The sequence below is a fragment of the Stylophora pistillata genome, chromosome 3 (assembly GCF_964205215.1).
Source record: "Stylophora pistillata chromosome 3, jaStyPist1.2, whole genome shotgun sequence".
Taxonomy (NCBI): Eukaryota; Metazoa; Cnidaria; class Anthozoa; order Scleractinia; family Pocilloporidae; genus Stylophora; species Stylophora pistillata.
In genome coordinates, this window is record NC_142521.1 from 40,148,465 (window position 1) to 40,172,304 (window position 23,840).

At 38.0% G+C, this 23,840-nt stretch overlaps 3 protein-coding genes and 1 pseudogene across 4 annotated transcripts in view; 1 reads left to right on the plus strand and 3 right to left on the minus strand.

Moving 5' to 3' along the window:
* LOC111344563 (uncharacterized) overlaps window positions 1-4,286 on the minus strand; it is a 10,354-nt gene extending 6,068 nt beyond the window's left edge. Inside the window, exons 1-2 of the mRNA XM_022951804.2 lie at window positions 3,683-4,286; window positions 1,496-2,177 (exon numbers count right to left, since the gene is read on the minus strand). The gene's annotated coding sequence lies outside the window, so the exon portion shown is untranslated. The remainder of the gene's footprint in view (window positions 1-1,495; window positions 2,178-3,682) is intronic.
* LOC148736086 (uncharacterized) lies at window positions 537-6,747 on the minus strand (annotated as a pseudogene).
* A 3,635-nt stretch (window positions 6,748-10,382) lies between these two features.
* LOC111344557 (uncharacterized) lies at window positions 10,383-20,003 on the plus strand. The gene is made up of 10 exons (XM_088753980.1): window positions 10,383-10,493; window positions 10,593-10,643; window positions 10,731-10,751; window positions 12,825-13,100; window positions 14,418-14,577; window positions 15,820-15,875; window positions 16,354-16,460; window positions 16,784-17,000; window positions 17,747-17,944; window positions 18,315-20,003. Exons 1-10 carry the CDS (start codon window positions 10,422-10,424, stop codon window positions 18,495-18,497), a joined length of 1,341 nt encoding a protein of 446 aa, XP_088610106.1. The 5' UTR covers window positions 10,383-10,421; the 3' UTR covers window positions 18,498-20,003.
* LOC111344558 (uncharacterized) lies at window positions 19,241-23,802 on the minus strand. 2 transcript variants are annotated; one of them, XM_022951801.2, is made up of 4 exons: window positions 23,534-23,802; window positions 23,025-23,124; window positions 22,599-22,922; window positions 19,241-22,482 (listed from the first exon to the last, which is right to left on the minus strand). In XM_022951801.2, exons 2-4 carry the CDS (start codon window positions 23,121-23,123, stop codon window positions 21,877-21,879), a joined length of 1,029 nt encoding a protein of 342 aa, XP_022807536.2. In that variant the 5' UTR covers window position 23,124; window positions 23,534-23,802; the 3' UTR covers window positions 19,241-21,876. The 2 variants fall into 2 exon arrangements, with proteins under 2 accessions (XP_022807536.2, XP_022807534.2); XM_022951799.2 differs by lacking the exon at window positions 23,534-23,802 and having other exon boundaries at window positions 23,025-23,525.
* Window positions 23,803-23,840: the final 38 nt, after the last annotated feature.

The following is a 23,840-nucleotide window of genomic DNA, read 5'->3' on the forward strand; positions in this document are numbered from 1 at the left end:
TTAAAGATCAAAGGGCAAAATCGTAGCTCAACTGTAACGCACTGTCACGCAATTACATTTTAATCGTCAATGTTCAGCATTAAACTCGCACTTCTGTGTTTTTACATTCAATAGGCTGTACAGATTGTCAAAAAAGCCTGAATTTCATCGTGTAGTCCACTTCTACCGGCAAACACGATATCAATATGAAAGGTCAAATCTGTCTCTCGCGAACTGCAATACTACGTCAAAAACAACAAACCACAAAACTAGCAAAGAGGACTGATCGAATGATGAATACACGTCTACAACGATTAATTCATTGTGTCGAGCTATAATATTTGCACGACACGTGATTTCTCGTTATTTTCAAGAAATTTAGCTTTCACCCAAGTACAAGATAATGCTGAACTAGGCAATATTCCACTCCCGATCGAAGGGAAAGGGGCATCACATGGTAAATCAATAACAGCAACAAGCGGAAATTATTTTGTTTTCGGACTTTTCGGTTTCATTGCAAAATGTATACTGTTTTGGAGCATCAACTACACCATGAGTAAGGAAAGATTTTTTACTCTTTACGTTTGCTTTACATTTTTGACTCTCTAAGTTACTCATTTCGTTAAACATTTATCCTTTCAGGCCAATACGTAGTACTATAGTGTTTAATTGCTACATGAAGTGGATTTTGTTACCTATCATTGTGGGAAAGTTCCCTCTTAAAAATTACATTACTTGCTCTAAATTTAACATCAAATAACAGATCACGAGTGTATTATTTTGTTCGATTGAAATTCAATAGCAATAAAAAAAAAACGGGTGAACAACGCCTTTTCTCGATAGCTTCCGCCATTCAAAGCCTTTCGAGGGCTCCTTTTTTAATGTGATCAACCAAAACGATAGTTTCCGCTCAATAATCTTAATGGTCGCAATATTTAGCAATTATTCGCCGAAGGCAAGGTGAACAATTGTTTTAGTATAATTTCAGAGCTGAACAACAGAGAAATTTCTAAAATCATAACATTTTAGTAACATTTATTAACATTCTATTTTGACATTATTTTTATATAAACCGCGTGGAGCGGTTTAAATAGCGTCATATAAGGAACCGCTCGATCAATCAGATGGATGGAAACTCTTTTCTCAGCTCTGAAATTATACTAAATTTGAATATAATGGTGATGATTTGGAAACAAGACTAATCTTGGTCAGAGATAATTTCAATAACTCATTTGTTCGTTTGAGAAGTGATCAGTTGACACTACAACTGTATCGAATCCCGGCGTATTTCAAATCAACAGTATACTCCCAATCGACCTGAGTCGCTGAATGGGCCGTAAAAACGAGCAGCGAGAAGGAAAGCATTCTTTTGCGTCCTCTGGCGGCTGCGGACTTCAACACTTCAAAGCTCGAACAAAAAAGGCACCTTCTCAAGCTACATAGATCACCTTCAAAATTGAATTTATTTAAAGTATACTAGCTCAATTATTTCTTTCGCTAAGCATTACCTTCTTACCTCTACACTTTCACATCAACTGATCACAAGATTATATGGAAAACCACAGATATCTGAAGTGAATAAAAGGTATCAACCAAGGCTGTGTTTCTTTAACCCTATAACTCCCAAAGGTGCGAATTGTCCAAGCATTGCCAAGCACTGTCCAGCCCTGGCAATGATAAAACTTAAGCTATATAGCGGACGCGACTCGTCATATGACCGGAAGTAGTCCTTGCACGTTACAACATATTTAGTTCTTATTAACCGAGCGGGAGGTCTGTATGGGAGAATCTTGACCGAGGTCGCCAGTACAGACCGAACGCAGTGAGATTCTCCCATACAGACCGACCTAGCTGTGGTCTTATATGCCAATTTTTTATATTCTTTGTACCTTTTTTTCTAGACCGGTCTAGATGCCGGTCTAGATGGGAAAATCTAGTCCGCTTTCAATATTGATTTCAGCCAATCAAATTCGTGAATTCGGTAGTTCCCAGTCCTTGTGAGACGCAGCCATATAATAAACACCCCTCACTGACCTTTGCCAGACGTAATATAATACTAGATGTTGTGACAAAATATATGATGACCAAAGTGTGTTGCAGAGTTCCTAAAATGGTAACAGTTCCGTGACAAGTAGAGACATGTTTTCAGAATCTGTCCAGGTGGTAAAAGGAGCCACGCCACGACTCTTGCATGCGCACTAAAAATAGAGATACAAGTGAAATTGGCGTACTCAAATGAGTGTAAATATTTTCACAACACAACAATTACCTGTATCGCTTCATGCTAATTACACTTAAAAAACCAACCAGTCTTCAGATTCGCTGGAAAGGTATCTCATAGAAGTAATCTTCTGCTTTCTCTAAAAAACTATCGCTGTTTTTTAAATGTTCAATAAGCAACCGTGGACGATAATACTACTAGATACAATGAAATATATGAAGTTCATATATTTTGAACTGCGGTATTAGATACGTATGATGCACGATCCTCGCAGCATATAGCGCTATTAAGCAATAGCGAAAATCAGACCAGAAAAAAATCAGGCCTGTACGGGATTCGAACCACTGACCTCTGCGATACTGGTGCAGCGCTCTACCAATTGAGCTAACAAGCCAACTGGGAGCAGGCCGTTGAGTTGATTCATAATAAACCCGTGACGATAAATCTGATGCAATGAATATATGAAGTTCATATATTTTGAACTGCGGTATTAGATACGTATGATGCACGATCCTCGCAGCATATAGCGCTATTTAAGCAATAGCGAAAATCAGACCTGAAAAAAATTCGCTATATGCTGCGAGGATCGTGCATCATACGATAATAATACTCTTCTACGTTGGATCAACAGTGATCCAATCGGCCCAAAATAACGAATATAAAAATAGAGGCAAGACCGATACAACGTAGATAAGTTTTGAAACGGAGCAATATATTTCGGCTGGCCAAACCAGCCTTCTTCAGCTGCAGTTTCACAACTCCAAACAAAATGACTCCCCTGTACCGCTATTCGTTAAGACGTGGTTTTAGTATTAAAAACTCACTCAAAGGATCAAATCTAGCCAACAAGGGGAAGTATCATGGATATTTTCCAACTTAAAACCACGCAAAAAAACCATATTTTCATCGAGCTCACTCGACCAAAACACATCGAAGCGCTTGGCAGCCTAAAGTTGATGACCACTGACCACTGTGACGTCACCAAAACGTATTTCCGCGATGTTGCGTGCTGCTGCTTTTCGAAAGAGAGATTTAGCACCGCATTTACGTGAAACGTGAATGGCGAGAGTAACCACGTGACCACGTGACCACGTAACCACGTTTTTCCCGCCATTTTTTTCACGTTTACCGGTCGCGCTTTGCAGTGTCTTCGTGAAGTAAGCTGTTTTACTTTTGCCATGTACGTAGGATTGCATCACAACTATTTCCTGCAAGTCATACGAGGAAAATTGAAGTTTCATGTTGCAAATTCTTTAAATACCGCACTTTTAGTTAGGGACTGCGACCGGTCATTTATTAGAGGCGGGGGGGCGGTGGGCTGGTGCATTTTAATTTTCCTATACATAATTTCCCGTGGGCCTGTTCTTGCCACTGCATAACATAATGTGGCCCCCCCCCCCCCCCCTTCGAGTCTGTACATGAAATAAGATGACCCACCCTCAACCACAGAAATAATTTTAACACAACTTAAATAAAACTCACCGAACTATTTAAAGCAAATAGCGATTAGCCCTCCTCCCAGATCTAGTAGTTGTCACTGTGATCTGAATATCATCGCCTTTCTCATTATCATCCTCTGAACTCGAGCCAATCCCGGCAAGGACATAGTCCGTTTGAACGCTTTTCTCTTCAGAAGATGAGTATTCCTCTTCATTTTCCCTACTGCAGAGTGGACTTCCCTCCTCTTGTGTAAAACCCTGTATCTGTTGTTGAATAATGTGCCTTTATACCTCCATTAGCTTTGCATGCTTGTTTGATGCAGTGCAAAGCCCGTGATGCTTCAAGTCATCGATAACTGCTATTGTCTGCTTACTAAGGGAGCCATCGTTAAACATCACATCCCAGGACAGTGATACTGAGTAATACTGAGTAATACATGAAGTTTTTTTTTTTTTCCGGTGTGAAAGGACTGCTATACACCATGTTATGTTGGTTTGTTATGCCATCACTTTGATAATAACTCATATTTGATTTGTTGTTGATTCCTTCAGTGTTTTCTTTTTTGTGGAACGGAAACAAAGAATACATGGCCCCTCAGAAATGGTTGTACAATTTTATACAGCCCCCCCATCTTCAGGTGCACAAAAAAGGTATGACCCCCTACCCCATTTGCACCCACCCCCCCTCTAATAAATGACCGGTCCCTTAGCAGACAGCTGCAAGACCTCGCATTTACTTATGAGACGGCCTCTAGTCCATTCTGAAGTGACGCGAGCTCACGCGAAGGTAAAGCAATAAGGTTCACGATATTTTACGTGAAACGTGAAACGTGAAAGGGCCAGCTAAAGTTTTCCGCTTCACGTATTATACGTAAACGCGGTGCGAAATCTCTGTAATGATTCCGTCATTTCATACGTTAAATCTTGACGTATTTATGAGTACCCTGTTTCAGATCATTACTAATTACTAATACTATTGTTATCATTATTATTATTATTATTATTATTACTATTATTATTTGTTACCATTTATTTATGAGTACCTTTTTCCAGAAGAGAAAGATAATTAAAGAATATAGAGACTAATTGACATTCAACCAATAAATAAATGGTAACAATAATAATACTATTGCTTGGTTGTCGACAATTAGAAATTCTACGCTTCTGATCAGATTGCCGGGCACGGTCTCAATTGGACTAAATGCCAGACGTTTAGAAATTTTCACCTAAGAGGCTGACTGAAAGATATTATGGATATAGCTTGACTAGAGTGTCTTGAAGATCGACAAAACGCAACTGAGCGAACTCGAAGTTGTCTGAAAACATTCGTCGTATTAACATCACATGATATCTGTTCGGAGTTGAGCATCCCGCAGAGGGGAGTGTAGGATGTCTTTGTCTCCAGTTTTAATTAGCTGCGAAATGGGCTCTTGGTGGATATGAGAGAAATGCCCCGATGATTTGGTTCACAAGTGATTATTTGTCCGTCTTCTCCTCCACAGTAAATGTTGGGATGAAGTTCAGCTTCAGATCTTGGAGACGAGGACTGAGGAAATGATTGGTCAGAGGGACTGCCTACCCGTGAGTCTTTATGTCTGTCTACAAAAATTGGACTCTCATTGTATACTGCAGAAATTTGATTAATGCTTTGTTGAGGAAAGATTTTTCGCGGCACGTGAGAGCAGCAAGATGAGAAAACAGCCTCCATCGTGATAAATGAATGGAGCAGGGTCGCTTAGAATTCGTTCTACTTTCTTTGCCGAAGCCGTATGTGCATTGCGTTGGTGCATAACCTAGAATCTCTTGTTTCAAACAAATTAAAGTGGCTACAGTGATGGGGACAATTCCTGAACAGCAAAGCATCACGAAGCTCCGTCAGCAATGTTAGAAAACATTCTTCAGTGCTATCCTCCACCCAGAAACATACTGGAATCTTTTCAAGAGTATTCAGCTAGATAGTTTTTTATCGTATTTGTGCACGATCCTCGCAGTAAAGAGCACTATTTAAGCAATAGTGAAAATCAGACCTGATTTTTATGTGGGAAGAAGTAAGTTTTGGCTCCAAAGGTTGAAAGGTTGAAGATGGTCCCTCAGGATAATTTTCAGAGCCAGAAAATATATCCTCACTGTATCTGAGACAAATTTAGAAATCTCCACCTCTGCAAGGGAAAAGGAAGACCTCCAGCTTGTTTTGTCTTTATCGCTTAGTGCTGATTTGGCCACCAGATGACAGCCAAGTGACATGATTCTCTTTGCTTCTATTGCGCTGGGCTAGTACCTTGGACGGGAAGACCATGCCCCAGTCAATCATTGGTGGCCCCTAAGGGCACTGGATAAAGATGGTGAAGTCAGCCTCGAAAAGAGGGGCAATGTGGAGCTTCACAGTAGGTCCCATAGAAGGGAGACTAACTGCAGGGGTTAAGACAATCTCTCCAAAACAACATAAAATGCATGGGAGATTTTTCAAGCACGTATTCCGAATGACTGAATTTGCTTTTTGTTTGAGAAGGTTTGAACTGACCAATAGTTTCTTGACTGTAGGAGTGAAATATATAAGCTGGGCGTGCCCTGTAAAGCCTTTAATATCGCTTGCAAATGGCACAATCAGAAGGTTTTCCTCACCAGAAAAGGAAGCTTTAACATCCGAGCTGCAAAACATGATGTCGAGATCAGCATCTAATGGACCTAAGGATGCCTTGCCAAAGCATCTTGGTTCATTCCGTACCATCAGAGGAACGCCAAGCCTCTCAACTGTGCTTCCGGAATAAAGAATAATATATTGATGTCCATCTCTGTTCTAACGCACTTTTAAACATCTATCAACAAAGGTAAAGCGGTATCGTTTTGTTGTTGAAGTGCTTGTCCAGTTGAAATGTCCTTGTCGACTGACAAAATGATTATTAAAGAGAATTGGAACTTCTTCCGGTAAAGAGACGTTTTCTATGTCCACATTTGGCGGGGAAACAAAAAGGCTGCGACGAAAAGAAAGTTCAAAGAAAGGAAGCTCAAGTTTTTTCACGACATTTATGAAATATTCCATAAAACGTAGTGTGCTCGCGATGTATCATATGATCTTGTATGATCTTGAGACGCTAATTCACGCGACCGTCAGCAAGAGGCAACAATCAAGAAAGAGAGGACAGAAAGGTCACTGGGACACATACAGTCACGCGCATATCACACGCTTAACACGAGCGGCAAAGCCTGCGTGTTTCGAACTGGTGAGCGAACTGTGTAACTCTGGTTAATCTCTTAGACTCTCACTTTTTTATTCTCACTGAAAGTTTCTCACTGAGTATCTGTAACCACTTCTCACTGACTTGCACATGTACAGCTACCAAGTAACTCTTACGTACACGGCTTATATATTCATTCGTGCTAGGCATGAGCAGGGGGCTGTTAGGTGACTGACCTCGGAAGATTAACATTTGTTATTGGAACACTAGGCCAAACACTTTTACAAGAAAAAACAGGGCAATATTGCTTTTTACCACAATATTGGCAATAATGTCGCAATCTGATTGGCCAATTCACCGTTGTCGATAAGAATAGAGACAACCCTGCACGCGTCAACTTGTCACGCAATGCTTTAACCAGCTCTCACACATGGATGACTGTTTTATTTGACGTCGATGTTAATTGTGGTAATTGAAAACAAATCAATATTGCTTTAGCGTGGTCTGTACTCTTATCGACAACGAAATTCGTTATCACAGTGATCAAAATGTTGCCGGACTCACTCAGATGCGCCTCGTGAGTCCACAACATTTTGACCACTGTGATGACGAATATCGTTGTGTCCGTTGTCAATAAAAGTACAGACCAAGCTTAACTAGTACTACTGTCGATTTGTTGATTTACCGTTCAACCGAATCAGCCTTTGACTGCGTCAGCCAAAACTAGAACTTTCGTGTGGACCCAAAGCAAGGTCAGCAGACAAACTAAGCACGTACACTTAGACATTATTATTAGACAAGACAGTCACCGATTGGGGGACTTCATTTAGACCCTCTTAGGAACCTCGTTTCGGACTTTGAATTCATGTAAACTGAACAAAAGACTAAATTATTCTGACAACTAAATAATTCATTACAGTATTTCCAGCTTAACGCAGAAAAAAGCAGGAGTGGAAAGGAAGGCAAAAATTTTTTTTGCCTTTCAGGCGAGGCGTATGTACCACCTTCGTCTAGTACCTAGACTTTCAACGGCCAAGCATACTTTTCAGTTACAGTTAAACGGTAGGGTCTGGGTACGAGATAAACGCCAACCTTTGAAAATTAGTGGAGATCGAAACGGAAATTTATTTTTCTTATTTCATTTCTGGCTTACAAGGTGCCAACAACGATCAAATTGAATTTGTTGCATTACCCGTTCAGTTAAGCCACAATCATCAGCAGTGGAAAAAAAAACTTTGGCTCGTATAGCATGTTTGAAATATCTCTACTTCAGTCCGAGGGATAAACAAATAGATTTTCATTCTCTGAAACTACTCTTTGACTGGACTCATTAACTTATTACATTGAGAATGTGTATCATTCCCTCACCTGGACAACAAGAGGTAAGCTCAAAGAATGTGTCAATTAAAACAAACCCCCTCCCCACAAATGGAAGTTTATTTGGTTTGTTCAGTTCTGATTTTAGTTTACCACTGACTTAAATATATATATATATATTTAAAGTAGAAAGTAAAAAGGATTATGAAGATACCAGAGTAGCTTCAGTAAGATATTCATCATTCTAAGACTGTCTCAGATTAAATATATCTTTTTAACCAAGCGCGAGGGCCGTACTGGGAGAATATCGGCCCGAGGTCTTGACAGTACGGACCTCGCCGCGCTCGGTCCTTACAAAAAAGACCGAAGGCCGATATTCTTCCAGTACGGTCCCGAGCAAGCTTGGTTAATAAGAGATTTGTTATACGCCTGAGGTTCAAAGGGACACAAGTGCGGTATCATTCGGGACCATTCGGGACAGTGCCCGGTCCAATACTGAGAGAATATTGACCGGCAATAGAGCATTTTGATTGGTTAATTTTAGTTATTGGCCCTCTGACTGACCGAGTCGTGTAATAAAACGATGTAATACATGGCAATCTCAAGGTACATAAGAACCAAAATAATACATTATGAACTTAGAAATTAAAGGAAAAAGAAAAGGGGTTCGAACTAGGGTTATCATTTTCCCGCTTCTGGCACGCCATTATTCAATGTTCATAAAGCTCGACGAAATAATCTTAAACAAAGAAGTATTGCAATTGTACCGAGTTTCGCGAAACAAAGAGGAGAACATTCATGTTTACACAGTTGGCAGCAAGATCAGCACATAAAAAACACGAGGAGCGTTAATCTGTGTACTGTACAGCCGCTATTGTTGAACCGGTTGATTAGGCAGATCTCACGACGGACAGTGGGTGCAGCTTTACAGAACTCCATGAGGGGAGACGCGCCGAATGCCGGGGCTGATATTTACAAAACAAACCAACCACGTTGTCATAAAAAGCAGCACGACTACAGTAATGGAAAATGCCAAATTTTAATTAATTAGTATAAGGATATGCATGGACATATTATTATTACTATTATTATTACTATTTTTTTTTATTTTCAATGAATTCTCTAAACAACTAACCTCGTTCCCAGGGCTTTTCCCGCCCCACCCCCAACTGAGGAAAAAGGCCATGGGAGCCAGGTTGCTAGACAACATCTGATACTCTCATTAACAATTATTCGCCAAAGGCGAGGTGAATATCGTCGAATAATGCCCGAGACGAAGTCGAGGAGATTATCCGACAATATTCACCGAACCTGAGGCGAATAATTGTTTTAGTATAATTTTAGAGCTGAACAACAGAGAAATTTCTAAAATCATAACATTTTAGTAACATTTATTAACATTTTATTTTAACATTTTATATAAACCGCGTGGAGCGGTTTATATAGCGACATATAAAGAACTGCTCGACCAATCAGATTGCTGGAAACTCTTTGCTCAGCTCTGAAATTATACTAAAATATAAATATAAAGAGGTTGTCAATAAGGGGAGAACAAAACATTCAAGCGTTTATCTTCCAGAACGGAAAAAAAAATCCTGAAGTCCTCTTCTGCTTCTTCTTCTTACGTATATGTCGTCCTGTTTCTTTTTGGTTTTAATCATTATCCTCCCGGCCCCGGTTTAATTCCAATTTAGAGCTACCGTTGTTGATTCTAACATGTACAATCTCAGAAATATAAGTTAGAACTTCGGCACAACCCCGTGTTTTTATCCGAGTAGAGTTAAGTGAGTCGATAAAAAAATTATAGCAAACGTTAACAATTAATAGGGGTTCTACAGTAACCTCGCTTAAGTTTACGCCAAGAACACATTATAGCCTGCTTACGTGTTTCGCTTTTTAAGATCAAAATTTGCGAAATTAGGCCAAGTTTCAGACTACGACATCGTTGGCGATAATTATTATTTTCTGTCGAGGTATTAAACCTCTTTCAAAACTGTTTAAGCAGGGTTACGCGTACAAATAACTCATCTGACAATTCAGTGATGCTAATATTATTATATGACTAGAAATCAGTTACAAAAAAAGTAAACCCTACACAGTCTGATTTCCTCGGGGAGTCTCTTATATTTGTGTCTGTCTTTTTAAAGAAATTTTGCGGGGAAACCGTCGCGCTGGTAACGAGCCTGTGATTGGTCAGTTCGTTATCACCATAGATTTATGCTCTTGCGCAATTAGTAGAGCGTGTCGTAATTTTACGGGTTGGTAATAAATTGTCAATTTCAGATACGAATGATCATGGCAGTGAATGGATTAAGGTCTTTTTCGCTTTTTCGCCGGTTTAAATCCCTTTTGAACCTCCAAGTAAGGATCCCTCGGAAAAAAATAATGAATAAATATTTCCGTGCAAGTTTCTTGAAACTCTGATACTAAAGGAAGTGTAAAATAAATTTCTGTTGACAGGCGTTGTCCCAAGTTCGATGCTTGTCGCTAGGATCGTACAGATGCACAGATGTAAGCGAAGTCGTCTTTATTGTTTATTATTTTAAAATCGATCAATTTTCTTCGTAATCTTACTCCATCGTTTTCTTTTATTTCCAGGCAGTCAATCCTGAGAACCAGGTATGTGAGTTTTTGACGTCTTCTCGGTGTAATTTTAGGCTGTGTTCGTCTTAGCTCCAAGCTCCATCAATTGAATTGATGAATTGTAACAGAGTTTCCCTACTTGTTTTGCAAACTTCGTTTGCCGGTTAGAAGATCTGTCACAGTAAAGGAGGATAAACGTAAACGTGTTTTCTGCTTAGCTGACCTCAATCCGAAACTATATTGAAGCAATATACGTCGTGAAAGCTGAAATATTTTCGCGGGATATTTGTAATTTTTTGACTTTGTGTATATGCGTGAACTTTATCTCTCGATTTTAGATAAAGAAACTGAAGAGCGTAAAAATTACTATATCCGGAGAAAGTAATATGTATCCCTTGATTCCCCTCCAGCAGCAGTTTTTGTGAAATTGTGCAATCACGCTACATGTTCTTGTCGCGTTACGCGAATACACTGAGCAGTCACAGCATAATTATATCTATGCTGGCGTTAATTTCCCTTGCATTTTTTTTCGATAACTTCATCAACTCGAATTATTAGTCATTAGTCAAGGAACATTGGTTATAACATTATTTGGTTGCTTCCAATATTTTTGTTGATTTTATTTCATGTATTTTTTGATTCATATAGATTTTGAAATTCGCACTTTAAATTTATTAGTAATCGAACAAGTGTCATTTAAAACACGATATTTTTGCTGTACGTACGCCCTGAGTTATATTGGTGCGTCTTGTGAGGTCCTGAACGCGTGAAACAATGTTGTCTTTCAAAAACCTTCCTAACAAAAATCCTTTAAAGAGAGAACTCTGTGAATTGATGGGTATTATTTTTTTATGTGAAACGTTCGAAATCAACGTTTGTAATCGCATTGTTATACAGCAAATTGTGTTCTGATTTGGTTTGAAAGGTTTTCTGGTTGAATGGTTGTGCGTGCTTTAAAATTAACCAAGCCCCACTAAGATTGGCTACCAAGGTTTTTCATGTTTCTGTGATTCGAAGAACGTGGAATGACTTTTATTTAAGATCGCTCTGGTTGTGAACTTGAGGCCCTAGATTGTGTTTGGACTGATGGTTTTTGCGTTGGACGGACAACGAATTAATATTGGTGGTGGTAATATTTAACATTTCTCAACTACCCAAATGTAAATTTGAAACAGCCAGAAACCAAACATGATTATATTCATCTCTGTCTGAAAGATAAGTGAACAACTATTCTAACAAGCAAACACACCTTTACTTTTTCCCAATTAATGTGGAGGGTTGTTTAACAAATTTAGAGCACTGCAGATGCATGCCATGGGATGTTAATGTGCCTTAAATTTTGGGACCCCTACAGCTAGAGAGTCATTGCTGGATGATAATATGCTCAAAATTCAAATGCAAGTTTTCAAATTGATTATTTCCCGGCACTTCTCGTAATTTCCTTTGTCCACTAGTCAAGCAAGGTTTTCTTTCTCATGATGAATTAAATCACTGGAATTCAACAATCATTCATCAGAACTGCACGAGTGTCAAAGTAGAGATGTTCATGTTAGCCAAAGCTTTCACAGACAGAGACATCATGTGTAGGAAAAAAGTGTACATTTGACTAACAATATAGCTGGAATATTGAAAGAAAATATTGGTAGACAAATAGAAAGGGCATATTTAAATTTCTTGTTTATGTTTAGTTAACCAGAGATGTTACAAATACAACATTGTTTAAGAGAGAGGAAACTGCCCATGTTCTGTCCTACAGTTTAGTAATGAAATCTGTTCCTGTTTTGGAATTTGATCATAATACTCTGCAATTACATTAAGGATGTTTTTAAGCAGTTGGAATGGTTGATATACCTTTCCATGGTAAATTACATCAATTTGTCTCTTCTTCTGTGACAAGCGAGAAAAATTTAATTGCTTTTGTTAACGCTTGTAATATCATTGATCATTATTTCTATCGAGTAATCAATTTTGAGAGGAAAGGGTTGCTTAACCTTGGTGTAGGGGTGACATATTTCATATTTTCTAGAAGACTTCAATATATGATAGGGTACTGTGATTTTTCAAGGGGTTTATGATAAACAGGATTAATGAGAGATTTTTTTTTATTAGGTCTCTGAGCAAAAAGAGCGAAATGAAGAAGTTGGTCAGTATACAGAGTTGGTGAGAGACTTTTTAAACCCTAAAGACTTCTACAATGCCTTGTGTAGTCATGGCATGGACTACTTCTGTGGTGTTCCAGACTCTTTACTAAAGGATTTTTGTGCATATGTAACATCAGTGACGCCAAAGTCACGACATGTTATAACAGCCAATGAAGGACAAGCCATTGCTCTAGCAGCTGGTTATCATATGGCTACAGGCAGGGCTGGAGTTGTGTATCTCCAGGTAATTAAGTGTCTTAACCCAGGGCTTGCATTTAATTTTTGGATCACTAACCCTTTGGGTCAGTAGACATCTTTTTTACTAACCAAATTATAAAGTTTGGTATCCAAGCTCACAAGTTACAATATCTCAGTTATTGAACATTTTGATAATAATGACTAGAATAAATTAAAGAGTAGCTGAAATTGCATGGTGACCTCAAAAACGTTAAAATTATGCACCTATTTTATTTCCCTCTCATTTACCATGATTAGTCAAGAACAGTACTTCTACAGCACATTCTCTAAAAAGAGTTAAAGTTGACTTAACAACTTGAGTATTCTAAGTATTCCTCTGAGAGTCGGGTCTATGTGCTCTTTGTCCTGAGGTCTACCAATGTTTAAATATGTTAGAAAATTTTACTAACCATGTCGGGTTAGTTGGACAAATTTTTAGTAACTAAATGTTGAAAATTACCAACCATTGGTTAATGGGTTACCATTAATTTCGAGCCCTGCTTAATCCAGTTAGATTCTATCTATCCAACTCTTGGAATCCCTTCATTTATTCCTCCTCCTAATTTTTATAACTTTCTCTCAAGGTAGTAAAACAAAAAAATTAAATATTATTTCAACATCATACCCCTTAGGATTTTAAGCTCTCTATTCTCTGAATGTTGGTTAATGTTAAGATATTGCAAGGAGAAGTTTCTAGATAATGTATGTTCCAATAATAATAATAATAATAATCAAACTTTATTAACACTCGAAGCAAATAACTATTTACAAGTTAAAAGTAAAAACGACCTTATAGTAGTTCCGATTTCAATTAAAATCTTATTTACAATCTAATCCTTTTCATCATCATCAATACTATTATTGTCTATGCTAAAATAAAAATGCGTCTTTATTGTTCAAGAGATAAAATTACACTAGCCCTAAAATATAATCATAATAATTGAATAAGTTCACAAAAAGGTAGAAACAAAAAAAATAAAGCAATAATAATAATTTTCACTGCTAATTGCCATTGCAAAGTACAGCAATGACGCAGCTCAACAAGGTCAAACCGAAAGCTTACAAGGTGTCAGAGTTACAAATTTGGTTTTTTTTGAACATGGTATAGGCTTATATATGTAACAGCTAGTTGTTCTCTTCTTTTGTTTCCTTTGTTTGTCTCAAGCTTGTGGAATCTTCTGTTATTTGATTAGAACTAGCCAGGCATTAACCTTGTGCACTAAATGAAACATTTTGGCTTGGGAAGGATTACCAAGACTGTTTAGCTAGCAAAAATAGTATTTGATAGAGAAAATTATTTTTTGTTTTATCTTGTTTTTGCCAGAACTCTGGATTGGGTAATATTGTCAATCCTCTAATGTCATTGGCTGTGCCAAGTGTGTACAGCATACCTATGTTGCTGTTAGTTGGATGGAGAGGAGAGCCTGGAAAGAGAGATGAACCACAACACATGATACAGGGGCAGGCTACACCTGGAATTCTTGGTAAATAAAACAACAGCAACATTTATTTAAACACAATAAAGAATTTAGCAAAAGCTGATGTGGTCGTGTACAAACAGTAAGACTAAATTCCTAAGTAATTACAAGAAGACTAATGCAAGATTTCTACATATTTACAACAATAAAAATTCTACATAGTACATCATTATAATATACGTGGCTTAAAAATACACTTGAGTGACTTTTTAAACACATCAATGTCCTGAATTGATCTCATTTGATTTTCCAGAGTGTTCCACCGAGTAATTGACTTGTATGAGCATGATTTCTTGACCATAAAATTATCGGTCTTAGGTCTAGGTAACTTAAATGTCATTTTCCTCCTGAGGTTGTAACTACTTACATACTTTTCAAAACAACAGTTCATAAGACATGGTAAAAGATGATAATAAGCCTGAAGCGCTACGATTGATAATCATTTCTCATATGTAATCTCTAAGGTATTCCATTTTACTGTGGCAAGAACCTCCTTGCTTGGCATACACTAATCCAAGTTAAATATTATTTTCTCCACTCTAACATGTATAGATTCTAAGGTTGAGAAAACACTCCACCACAAGAGCCCCAAACTAACATACCATATGTCACAGACTGCAGAATAACCTTAAAATAGAAATCAGTTCTTGCCTGTTCTCACGAGAACTAATTTCTCGAGTTATTTACAATTTAAAATTCTTTTTGTCAGAATTTTTGTAGTGGCTACAAGTTATATCACATGTATAAACTTGAGACAATGATGGTAGTTAACCTTGGGCCTTGATTTAATCTGGTTGGTTCCAAGTTCCCCCTGCTTATAGAGCTCAGATATTTTCATGGTGCTTTGTTTGGTGTTGGGCTATTTCTTCTGGTTGCTGCTCTTCTTGTCCACTCTTCAGAAGCTGCCGTACTCTTATTTCCCCCTTCCTTCCAATTATGAAGTGGAAAATTTATTATTTTTATACTGAGATCCTCATTATAAAGGTACTGGATGGTGGTTGTCCCTAGGTTGTCATGGTTTTGTTCTGCTGGGCAACCTTGTGACTCTCATAGAGTTCTCAACGAAATTCCTAACACTCTCCTATTGGTGACTTGTCAAAAATCCAAACCCTGTGCTATTACTGTATATAACACATTGGGTGGCTGGAGGTTCTTAGCTGCCCAAAGGCAGAGCTTGTAACTTATCACACTTACTAGGCAAAGCCAAAAACTTTCTCTTAGATCATCTTTTCTCCATTTAATCTGTAGCATCATGTGGAATTGCTTTTCAAGTATTGCCTGATTACCAAGAAGGAGCTGAACAGGTAAGGCAACATTTTTTCTATCTGCATTATAATTATGTAAGTGTTGTGTAATTCTGGGTGATGTGCTTGACTTAAAAAATAGCACAACCAGTAAATTCTTAAATGGTACATTATACATCGCTCTAAAACAATTTTCTTGAATTGTGTCAGTTGTGTAATATCGTAAATTGTGATAATTTCAATGCAATGTTCTAAAATTGACCATAGCTGCTGACTCAGATGAAGTACTTTGACAACCTGACGTATTCTTCACTGCCCCCACCGATGCAGCCCCAAACAGTTTCTTTAGAAACCATCAGCCTATATTCAAATAATGACTTTTAATCAGTTTATCTTGCCTACGTTTTTTTCTGTGACCACTGACAATCTCTTTCAGGACCTCTCCGAAATGGAAGGTCAGACCACATTAACTAATAAATTTGTTGTAAACGTTTTTTATTGTAACTAATCATTTTATGATCTTTTGATGAATGTGTAGGCCTTGTATGTGGCTAGAAAGCATATGGAAACATCAAAAGGACCGTACTGTCTGTTGGTGAGAAGACAGAACTTCTTGCCATTCAAACTGGAAAAAGAACCAGAAATGTAAGTTCAATGAAGATAATATGATCAACAAAATTCTCCAGTAGTAAAGCTACAAAGTCTTCTTGCTTTAACATTCAAAGGGTGAGTGAACAAAGTAACAGCAAACTTTATGGTAAACTTCTTACTGTACTCTCTATATTTCCAGTGGTACAGATGCAATAATTTTTTTTTTTTTACAGTCAAGGGGTTCCCAAGTTGATGATGGTTTCCTTTGTTATCATGTCCTCATTGTTTTATTCGCATGTGATTCTGTTAGGAGAGACAATACATTCTAGTCACTCTTAGGAGCTAAATGGTCTAACGCTGAAATCTTCTTCCTACAGGTTTCCATTAAACAGAGAAGGAGCCTTAAAATCTGTTATTGATTCTCTTAAAGACCGCGATGTGGTTGTAGGCACAACTGGAATGTTGTCGCGTGAACTATTTGAACACCGTGTGGCCAGAGGTCAGGGTCATGAAAAGGATTTCTTGACAGTTGGATCCATGGGTCATGCCTCAGCCATTGCACTTGGTATCGCTCAGTTTAGACCAAAACGACAGGTACAGAAAATTAACCAATTAGTAGGTTTCTTAATTTGGAGAATGTTATCTCCCAGTAAAATATTCTGACTAGCTTTAATGAGTTCAGCATTATATTGATATAATGTTGCATGACAACTATTAAAACCTCTAATAACAAGGAGAGCAAACTAGGAAAAGATGAAGAGAAGAAAATTGTTGTTTTCCAAATATTTGATCCATAAGCTTTTGGCAAGATTTTCCTTCTGGAGGCTGCCTTTAGACAGCTCTAAATGAGTGATCTGTCAAAAGAAGACCTAAGAGCCAATTAAGTTTGCTGCAGATTTTGTAGCCATTTGAATCTTTTTATGTTCCTGCAATTTAACAATAAATAATACGGTGACAGTGTCACAAGACTCATATTTGAATTACAGGCATGAACTTAATTAAGGGTGTTTTGGTAACTTTTCTTGTCATTTAATTGACCAGTGATTGGAAATCTGCACATCACTATCAAAGCAACAGTTGAAAATTCTTGTGATCTTTGAATTAGCCTTTTACACCCTAATATCGCTGGTCTCCACACATTTCACTGGGCTGCTGATAAAGAGAATCTGTGTCTAGCAATCAAAAGGTCCTTTAGTTTGAGGTCATTTGTCTTATTCTGACTTGTGACCTCAATAAATGTGATTTAGGGGTGATATTGTAAGGAGAAATTAAATGCTAGTGACTCTTAGAGAAAGGGGATTAAGAAGGGGATTTAAAGATAAAGAAACCCTTTGTTGTAGATTTTCTGTTTGGATGGTGATGGAGCTGTCCTCATGCACATGGGAGCCCTTGCTACAATTGGACAATCTGAAGTACCCAACTTTAAACACATCCTGATAAACAATGGCTGCCATGACTCAGTTGGAGGTCAGCCGACCAGTGGCTTAAGTGACTCATTTGATTTTCTAACCATAGCCCAGGCTTGTGGGTATAAAACGGTATGTTGATTCCTCTGTGCTGTATTTCATTTTTAAATAATTCTCATGTCAATCCAAAAGGATTGCTGGTTTTTCATAAAGCAAGGCGTCTCAGTTTTTACATCACAAATTTACACATGGGTTGAGTGTTGAAACTTTCACCTTGTTTGGGATCATGGGATTTCAAACAATTGCAGTGACGGGGTTTTCATTAAGCATTGGAGATCAACGGTTTTTCTGGCTCCTATGTAAACTTCCCTGGCCAAATTTTTATGCCCTAAGCTAATTTTTATTGAGGGGTTGAGAATATCCTACTGTTAATCTACATAATTCTCATTTTTTTACACATCTTAATCATTAATGAAAATTTTACTTTTCATTTTCATTTTAGGTAATGAGGGCAACTCAACCAGAAGAAATATCGGAAGCTGTCACACACATGAGATCCCTTGAAGGCCCAGTTCTCCTAGAAATCAGAACAAACAAAGGAGGAAGAAAGGATCTGGGACGGCCAACAAGAACACCAATTCAGAACAAGAAAGACTTCATGCATTTCTTGGCTATTGATCATTAATTTAGCTAGATTACAATAGTATTATTGATAGGGAAGCTATAGTAGGAGGAGGGTTGAACAGGCAACATAGCTCACTTTTCTGTCCGAGTCTTGAGAGGCAGAATTGTGAAAAGGAACAACAAAGTTGGAAGCCTTGTGTTTTTTATCGCTCTGTTGTCCCACTCATCAAGTTTCTAAAAACCAGAAGCCATGAAGGCTGAGTAAAGTGAGCTAACGGATGCTCTTTGTCTGTGTGGGAATGGTAATGGTAATAATTATACTTATTTCCATGCAAATAAGTTATTGGTGAATTTTCAGTCAACAAACTAAAGGGCCTGGTGGTGAATCTTGTTTTAATTTCCATCTTAAAGGCCCCTTAATTATTTGAAAGTGGTGAGCAGCTCACTGGAATTATGTGGTTCTTGAAGGAACCATAGCTATGTGTACTTCCTGGAAGGAAACCCAAGGGGGAGGGAGGTTAAAAGAAAAAAAAATAGGGGAAGAGGAAAATTTGAAATTCTATGGGTGGGGAAATCAGGAAAACACACTGTGGAGGGTGGAATCGTATGAATATTAGGAACAGTTTGGATGTTTACTGAGGAATATGTAGGTGTAGCATTCTTAAAATAGGATTAATTGGCATTTTTTTCTTTTTCTTTATTTGAAAGAAATATCTGCATGTGTTTCATGTAAAATAGAAATTCATTTTTATTTTAGAATAAAAATGATTGAAACACTCTGAAACAAGGAGATGTACAACCGTGCTCACTAGAAACTAGCTGTCTAGTCAGGGAACCTCTGATGTTTATTTAAACAAATCCTCTACAAATACAATTTGCATTTTTCCCAAACCTGAAAACTTGTGACTGATTATTCATATCACTTTTAACCCTTGCACTCTCATGAGTGATCAAGACAAAATTAATTTCTCTTTACAATACTAATAAAATATCAAGAAGACAAGCGATGAGAGTAACAAAAATGATCAACCAGTGGATTATTAGTTGATCAGATACAAAGTTCTCTAAAGAAACATCAGAAGAATTGTATCACAGACAATAGGGAGAATTACTAATGAGATCTCGGGAGTGAAAGGGTTAAGTGCAAGGTAAGTGTGCTTAATTTGTACCGAATGTAGCTAGCAACTGTAGCAGGAAAAGGAATATATATATTTTTTTCAAATTGATAGTCATTAGATGCTAAACTTAAAGAGCACGAACTAAAGATCTGAAACATCTAACTGACATACAATTGAAGTATTTTATAAAAATAAAGTAGATTAATGCATGTTCAATTTATGGATATGAATGTTTTGTGCAGTCTAAAATTTTCTATCCAATGATGGGAAATAGGAACACTTGTGTCGATTATCAAAACACTAGATAGAGAATTACATTATAAATTTTGTGTGGAACTATTTTAGAATTATATGATTGTATTTAACAAGGACACCTTATTCTCTACAGTTGTATTCAAGAATAATTTTTTTCATGTACGAGGGAAATAAAATATCAGTCTAAGAAGTTATTTCAATCGCAAGCTCTTAAAGCTCCTAGCCCACTTAGATGAGAGCAATGAAAAGACGTTTCACCAGAGATCAGTGGCACAGGTGTCTTTTTAAACTTTAAGAAGCACAAAAAAGATTCTCAAGCCCCTCGGGCTTTGGAACCCAAGACAAAAAGCCTTATTTCCAGAGGAGAGAGAGACCTGCTGCAGACTATGAACTCTTTTAATAGAAACTATAGGAAAGAAACTGGTTCCAGAGTTCATTTACTCATCAGTGTAAGTTTCGCCTCATGAAAATTCCAACATTTGAACCATGCCAAACTTAATATCTATTAAACTTAGTAAGACATATTTTACATCCAAACTCTCTTCTCTTGTTTTGTAATGTGGACTTGATTTGGATCGCATCGGGTAAGGAACCTGACCCAACTAAAACCTTTCTCCGTCTTTCACTCCGCCGCTAGCTATTAGTGCGCCGTTTCACTACGGCACTTCATTTTACTCTCAACGCCAGGTACAGGCCACTCCCCACAAGAATTACACGACATCACCCAACGCGTCAAATTGTTCAATTCTAGGTTGACTCCAAAAGGTTGAAAAAATTAATTCTCTGTAATGCAAGGGTTACCTGGTACTGCTTTGGCCACTCCCATCCCCTATGGTGACTATATAGGGCATTGATGACTCAGCTCTCTCCATCTTGTTCTGGCATGTAACAATTGTACACTGGACGCCTCTTCTCTGTTCATTGCCTGATATCATTCACATTGGTCTTCTTGCTTGTCCTTGCCTTTGCTTCACATCCTCTCTTCCTTCAAAGAGTTGTCTGCACAGGTTGTGTGCCCTGATGACCTGACTTAAATCTGTCAGCTATTTCGTTTTGGGATAATTTTCATTGGGGCCTGATTTGTACCCACCCCTTCTGGAACGAGCTTATCAGTTCGGCGCTCCATCCACCTGATCCTCAGTATTCTTCTGCACCATTTTAATTCAACAAACTGCAGTGGATCTTAAGTCCCACATGGGTTTTGTCGATGCTCCTCCAATTGAAAGTGTTTCAAATCACACAATAATGGTCCGTCTGACTAGGTTTTGTCAAGAATTGTTAATTATTCTACTTTGCCGCCTCATACAAACTAGCGGCGCTATCCTCAGTTGACAGTGATTTTGCATCATTATACAAATGATCAAATGCGGTTTATTTCAATGTAAAACGTAAACCAAAGTGTAATATCTGAAAGGAAAACCTCAGTAGTTGAATTTGTTGACAATAAAAACAATAACTTCGCAGTTCTTTACTATGCTTGTGACATTGGCTATTCCACTTTCTTAAATAAAAAAAAAAAAAAGGTCAACTGAACTCCACCTTATGAAAACCCTGATATACTGGAATGTTTTGTATGCTTCGACCAAAAACTCCCACATTTTCTCTGCTGATACTCTTGTGTGATTTTCTCTTCAATCAAACTGCCTTCTGTGGACAACAGACATGACTGAATATCACACATGGTTTGATGCTACTCTGGTTTAAGGATTCAAGCATTGTCCACCTGTTCGCTTTGTGAACTTTAATATATGACTGAATATGTTTTCAGTACAAAACCTGTCAGAAACAGCAAGTAGGATTTCAAAGGTTTTACCACAATATCTAGTCCAACTAGATCGTAAACTGAAAGCTTAAATCAGCTTTAAGTTCTTTGGTTATCTGCTCAGTCTTTGTGCCGATAATAACATCAGTCTGAATTTTTTTTTGAGGGTGTGATAATGAGCACACTATAGCTACGGGCTGTCCTACTGGCAGGTGAATTGCGGGTTAACGAAGATATCATTGTTTTTCATCAGCATTTTTAGCCTGATTGAATTACCTAAACTTAATCAACTTTCACAGTAACATTTAACACAGTCCTTGAGCTATAATGCCACCGATTGTCTGCTGCAGCGGAGAATAATTGTTTGCATTTCCAGCTGATAGTGTACGCAAACTGAAAACTTTCCAAACTCCGTCAATCTTGGACAAACTGCACATGATTACGGCCTGAGAGTATGCTGCATGTCCCATCTGATCACTGCAGAGCTGTTTGTTAGGCTCCTTGGCGTCAAAAAAATGCAGACTGGGATTTGGGTACTTTGAAATGTTTGGGGAACTCCAAGCACTCAGAGTGAAAAATAACTTGTTGATGTTGCTGGGCAAAGACTTCAGCTGCACACGTATGGTATGGTGGCCGAGGCGATTTGCCTCATCCATCATGTCACCAGAATGGGAAATGCCACTAAAGGCTCTCTGACGAAAGTCCACTATGCCTTGAGGGAATGACCCACTATAGATGAGAACAGACGCATCCAAATAATCACGTCCGCTGGAGGGATAGCCCCAAAACAGGTCAAAAACTGCATTGTCAAGGGAGTGGTTAATCTCATACAACACCACAATGAGGTGTAGGGTGCTAAACGGCTGTACGGCGTAATCTTGTAAGGTGGCCCATTTTGTACCTGAATGAGTCTGAAATACAAGAAAATAAACACCTCAATTTTATCGCTTTTACGCAAGTCTGTGCCTGTACTTGAAAGAGAGCAAAAGGCAATGATCAAATTACAATCAATACATATCCCCCTTACCTTAAGCTCTTTTTCTTTATACAATAGTCGTTGTTTTTGTGGGGCTGGTCCGAGCCGTGTCTGCACATAGTTTTTAAGATCTTGGATTGTCATGCTTGGTCTAAAGGCCACTACTGTACTGTCTCCACCAAGCATGACAACAGATATTGTCTCGTTACCATCCGAAATGGCCTCCACATTTTCAGTCGTGGCAGCAGGAGCACTGTATTTTGGGAACAAGTTCTCCAAGGTTTCCAAGTACTCACAGTACCGTGGATCACTGGTTTTTACAGCTTGTAAACACTGAGAACACTTGTGATACTTCTCAACATACTTCGTGACACACTGTTTAGATACAAGAAAGTTTAATAAAATACAATAGCTATTAGGGTTCATGAAGTCCGTGTACGAAAAAGAAAAAAAAATAAATAAATAAATAAAACTTACCCTAAGGCAATGTAGAGGCGCATGGTCACATTTATCTGTGACAGTATCTGAGGGAAATTCTCTTCGCAACTTTCTGGTCTTGCATAGATCACAAATCATGCTTAACAGGGTTTGAATCGAAAGGTAAACCATAAAAACATTTATTAGAAGAAGTTTTAAGAGGCAGTAGTAAGGTGGATAGAAGTCTGGGTTCTAAACCACTCAGGGCGCGAAAGTATAAAGTGCGTGGGTGCGTGCGTGCGTGCGTGTGTGATTGGCGCGCGAATCTTCAACAAGAAGGTGCTATTACTTTTTGCGATCACTCGCTTAATGTTTGTTTGATTGACACACAAGTTTACCAAGTCGTTCGTTCTGCTCACCTTGAGCGTGAAATCAAAGTCTTGCCCGTTGTCATTAATTATTAATCTGATTGACTAACCATGTGCTATCGAAAATCAAATTTAACGCGCCTAACTCTGGTAGGGCTAAAGATAAGAGGTATTCATTTTCTTCAAGAACTGCGGACTCACCTGAAGACGATGATTAAGTTTGTATTTTGAAGAAGCGGAAGGAAATTCCGGCCTTACCGCTTCACTGGTTTATCATGTTCTCTGTCGAGGATTGATGTCTTATACAATAACGCGCACATTCATGATCCCTTCTGTTTTGTGTGGCTTTTCAAAAGAGGAATCGCTAGAACTTAAAACGCCCTCACAACTTAGAAGATTAGAGAGCTATTTCAAACTACAATAAGAATAATACGCAGAAACAATTGCTTATGAAGGTTTGTTTGTTAGTTTTTGATTTCCAAGAATTCATCGGTGTTTGTTACATTAC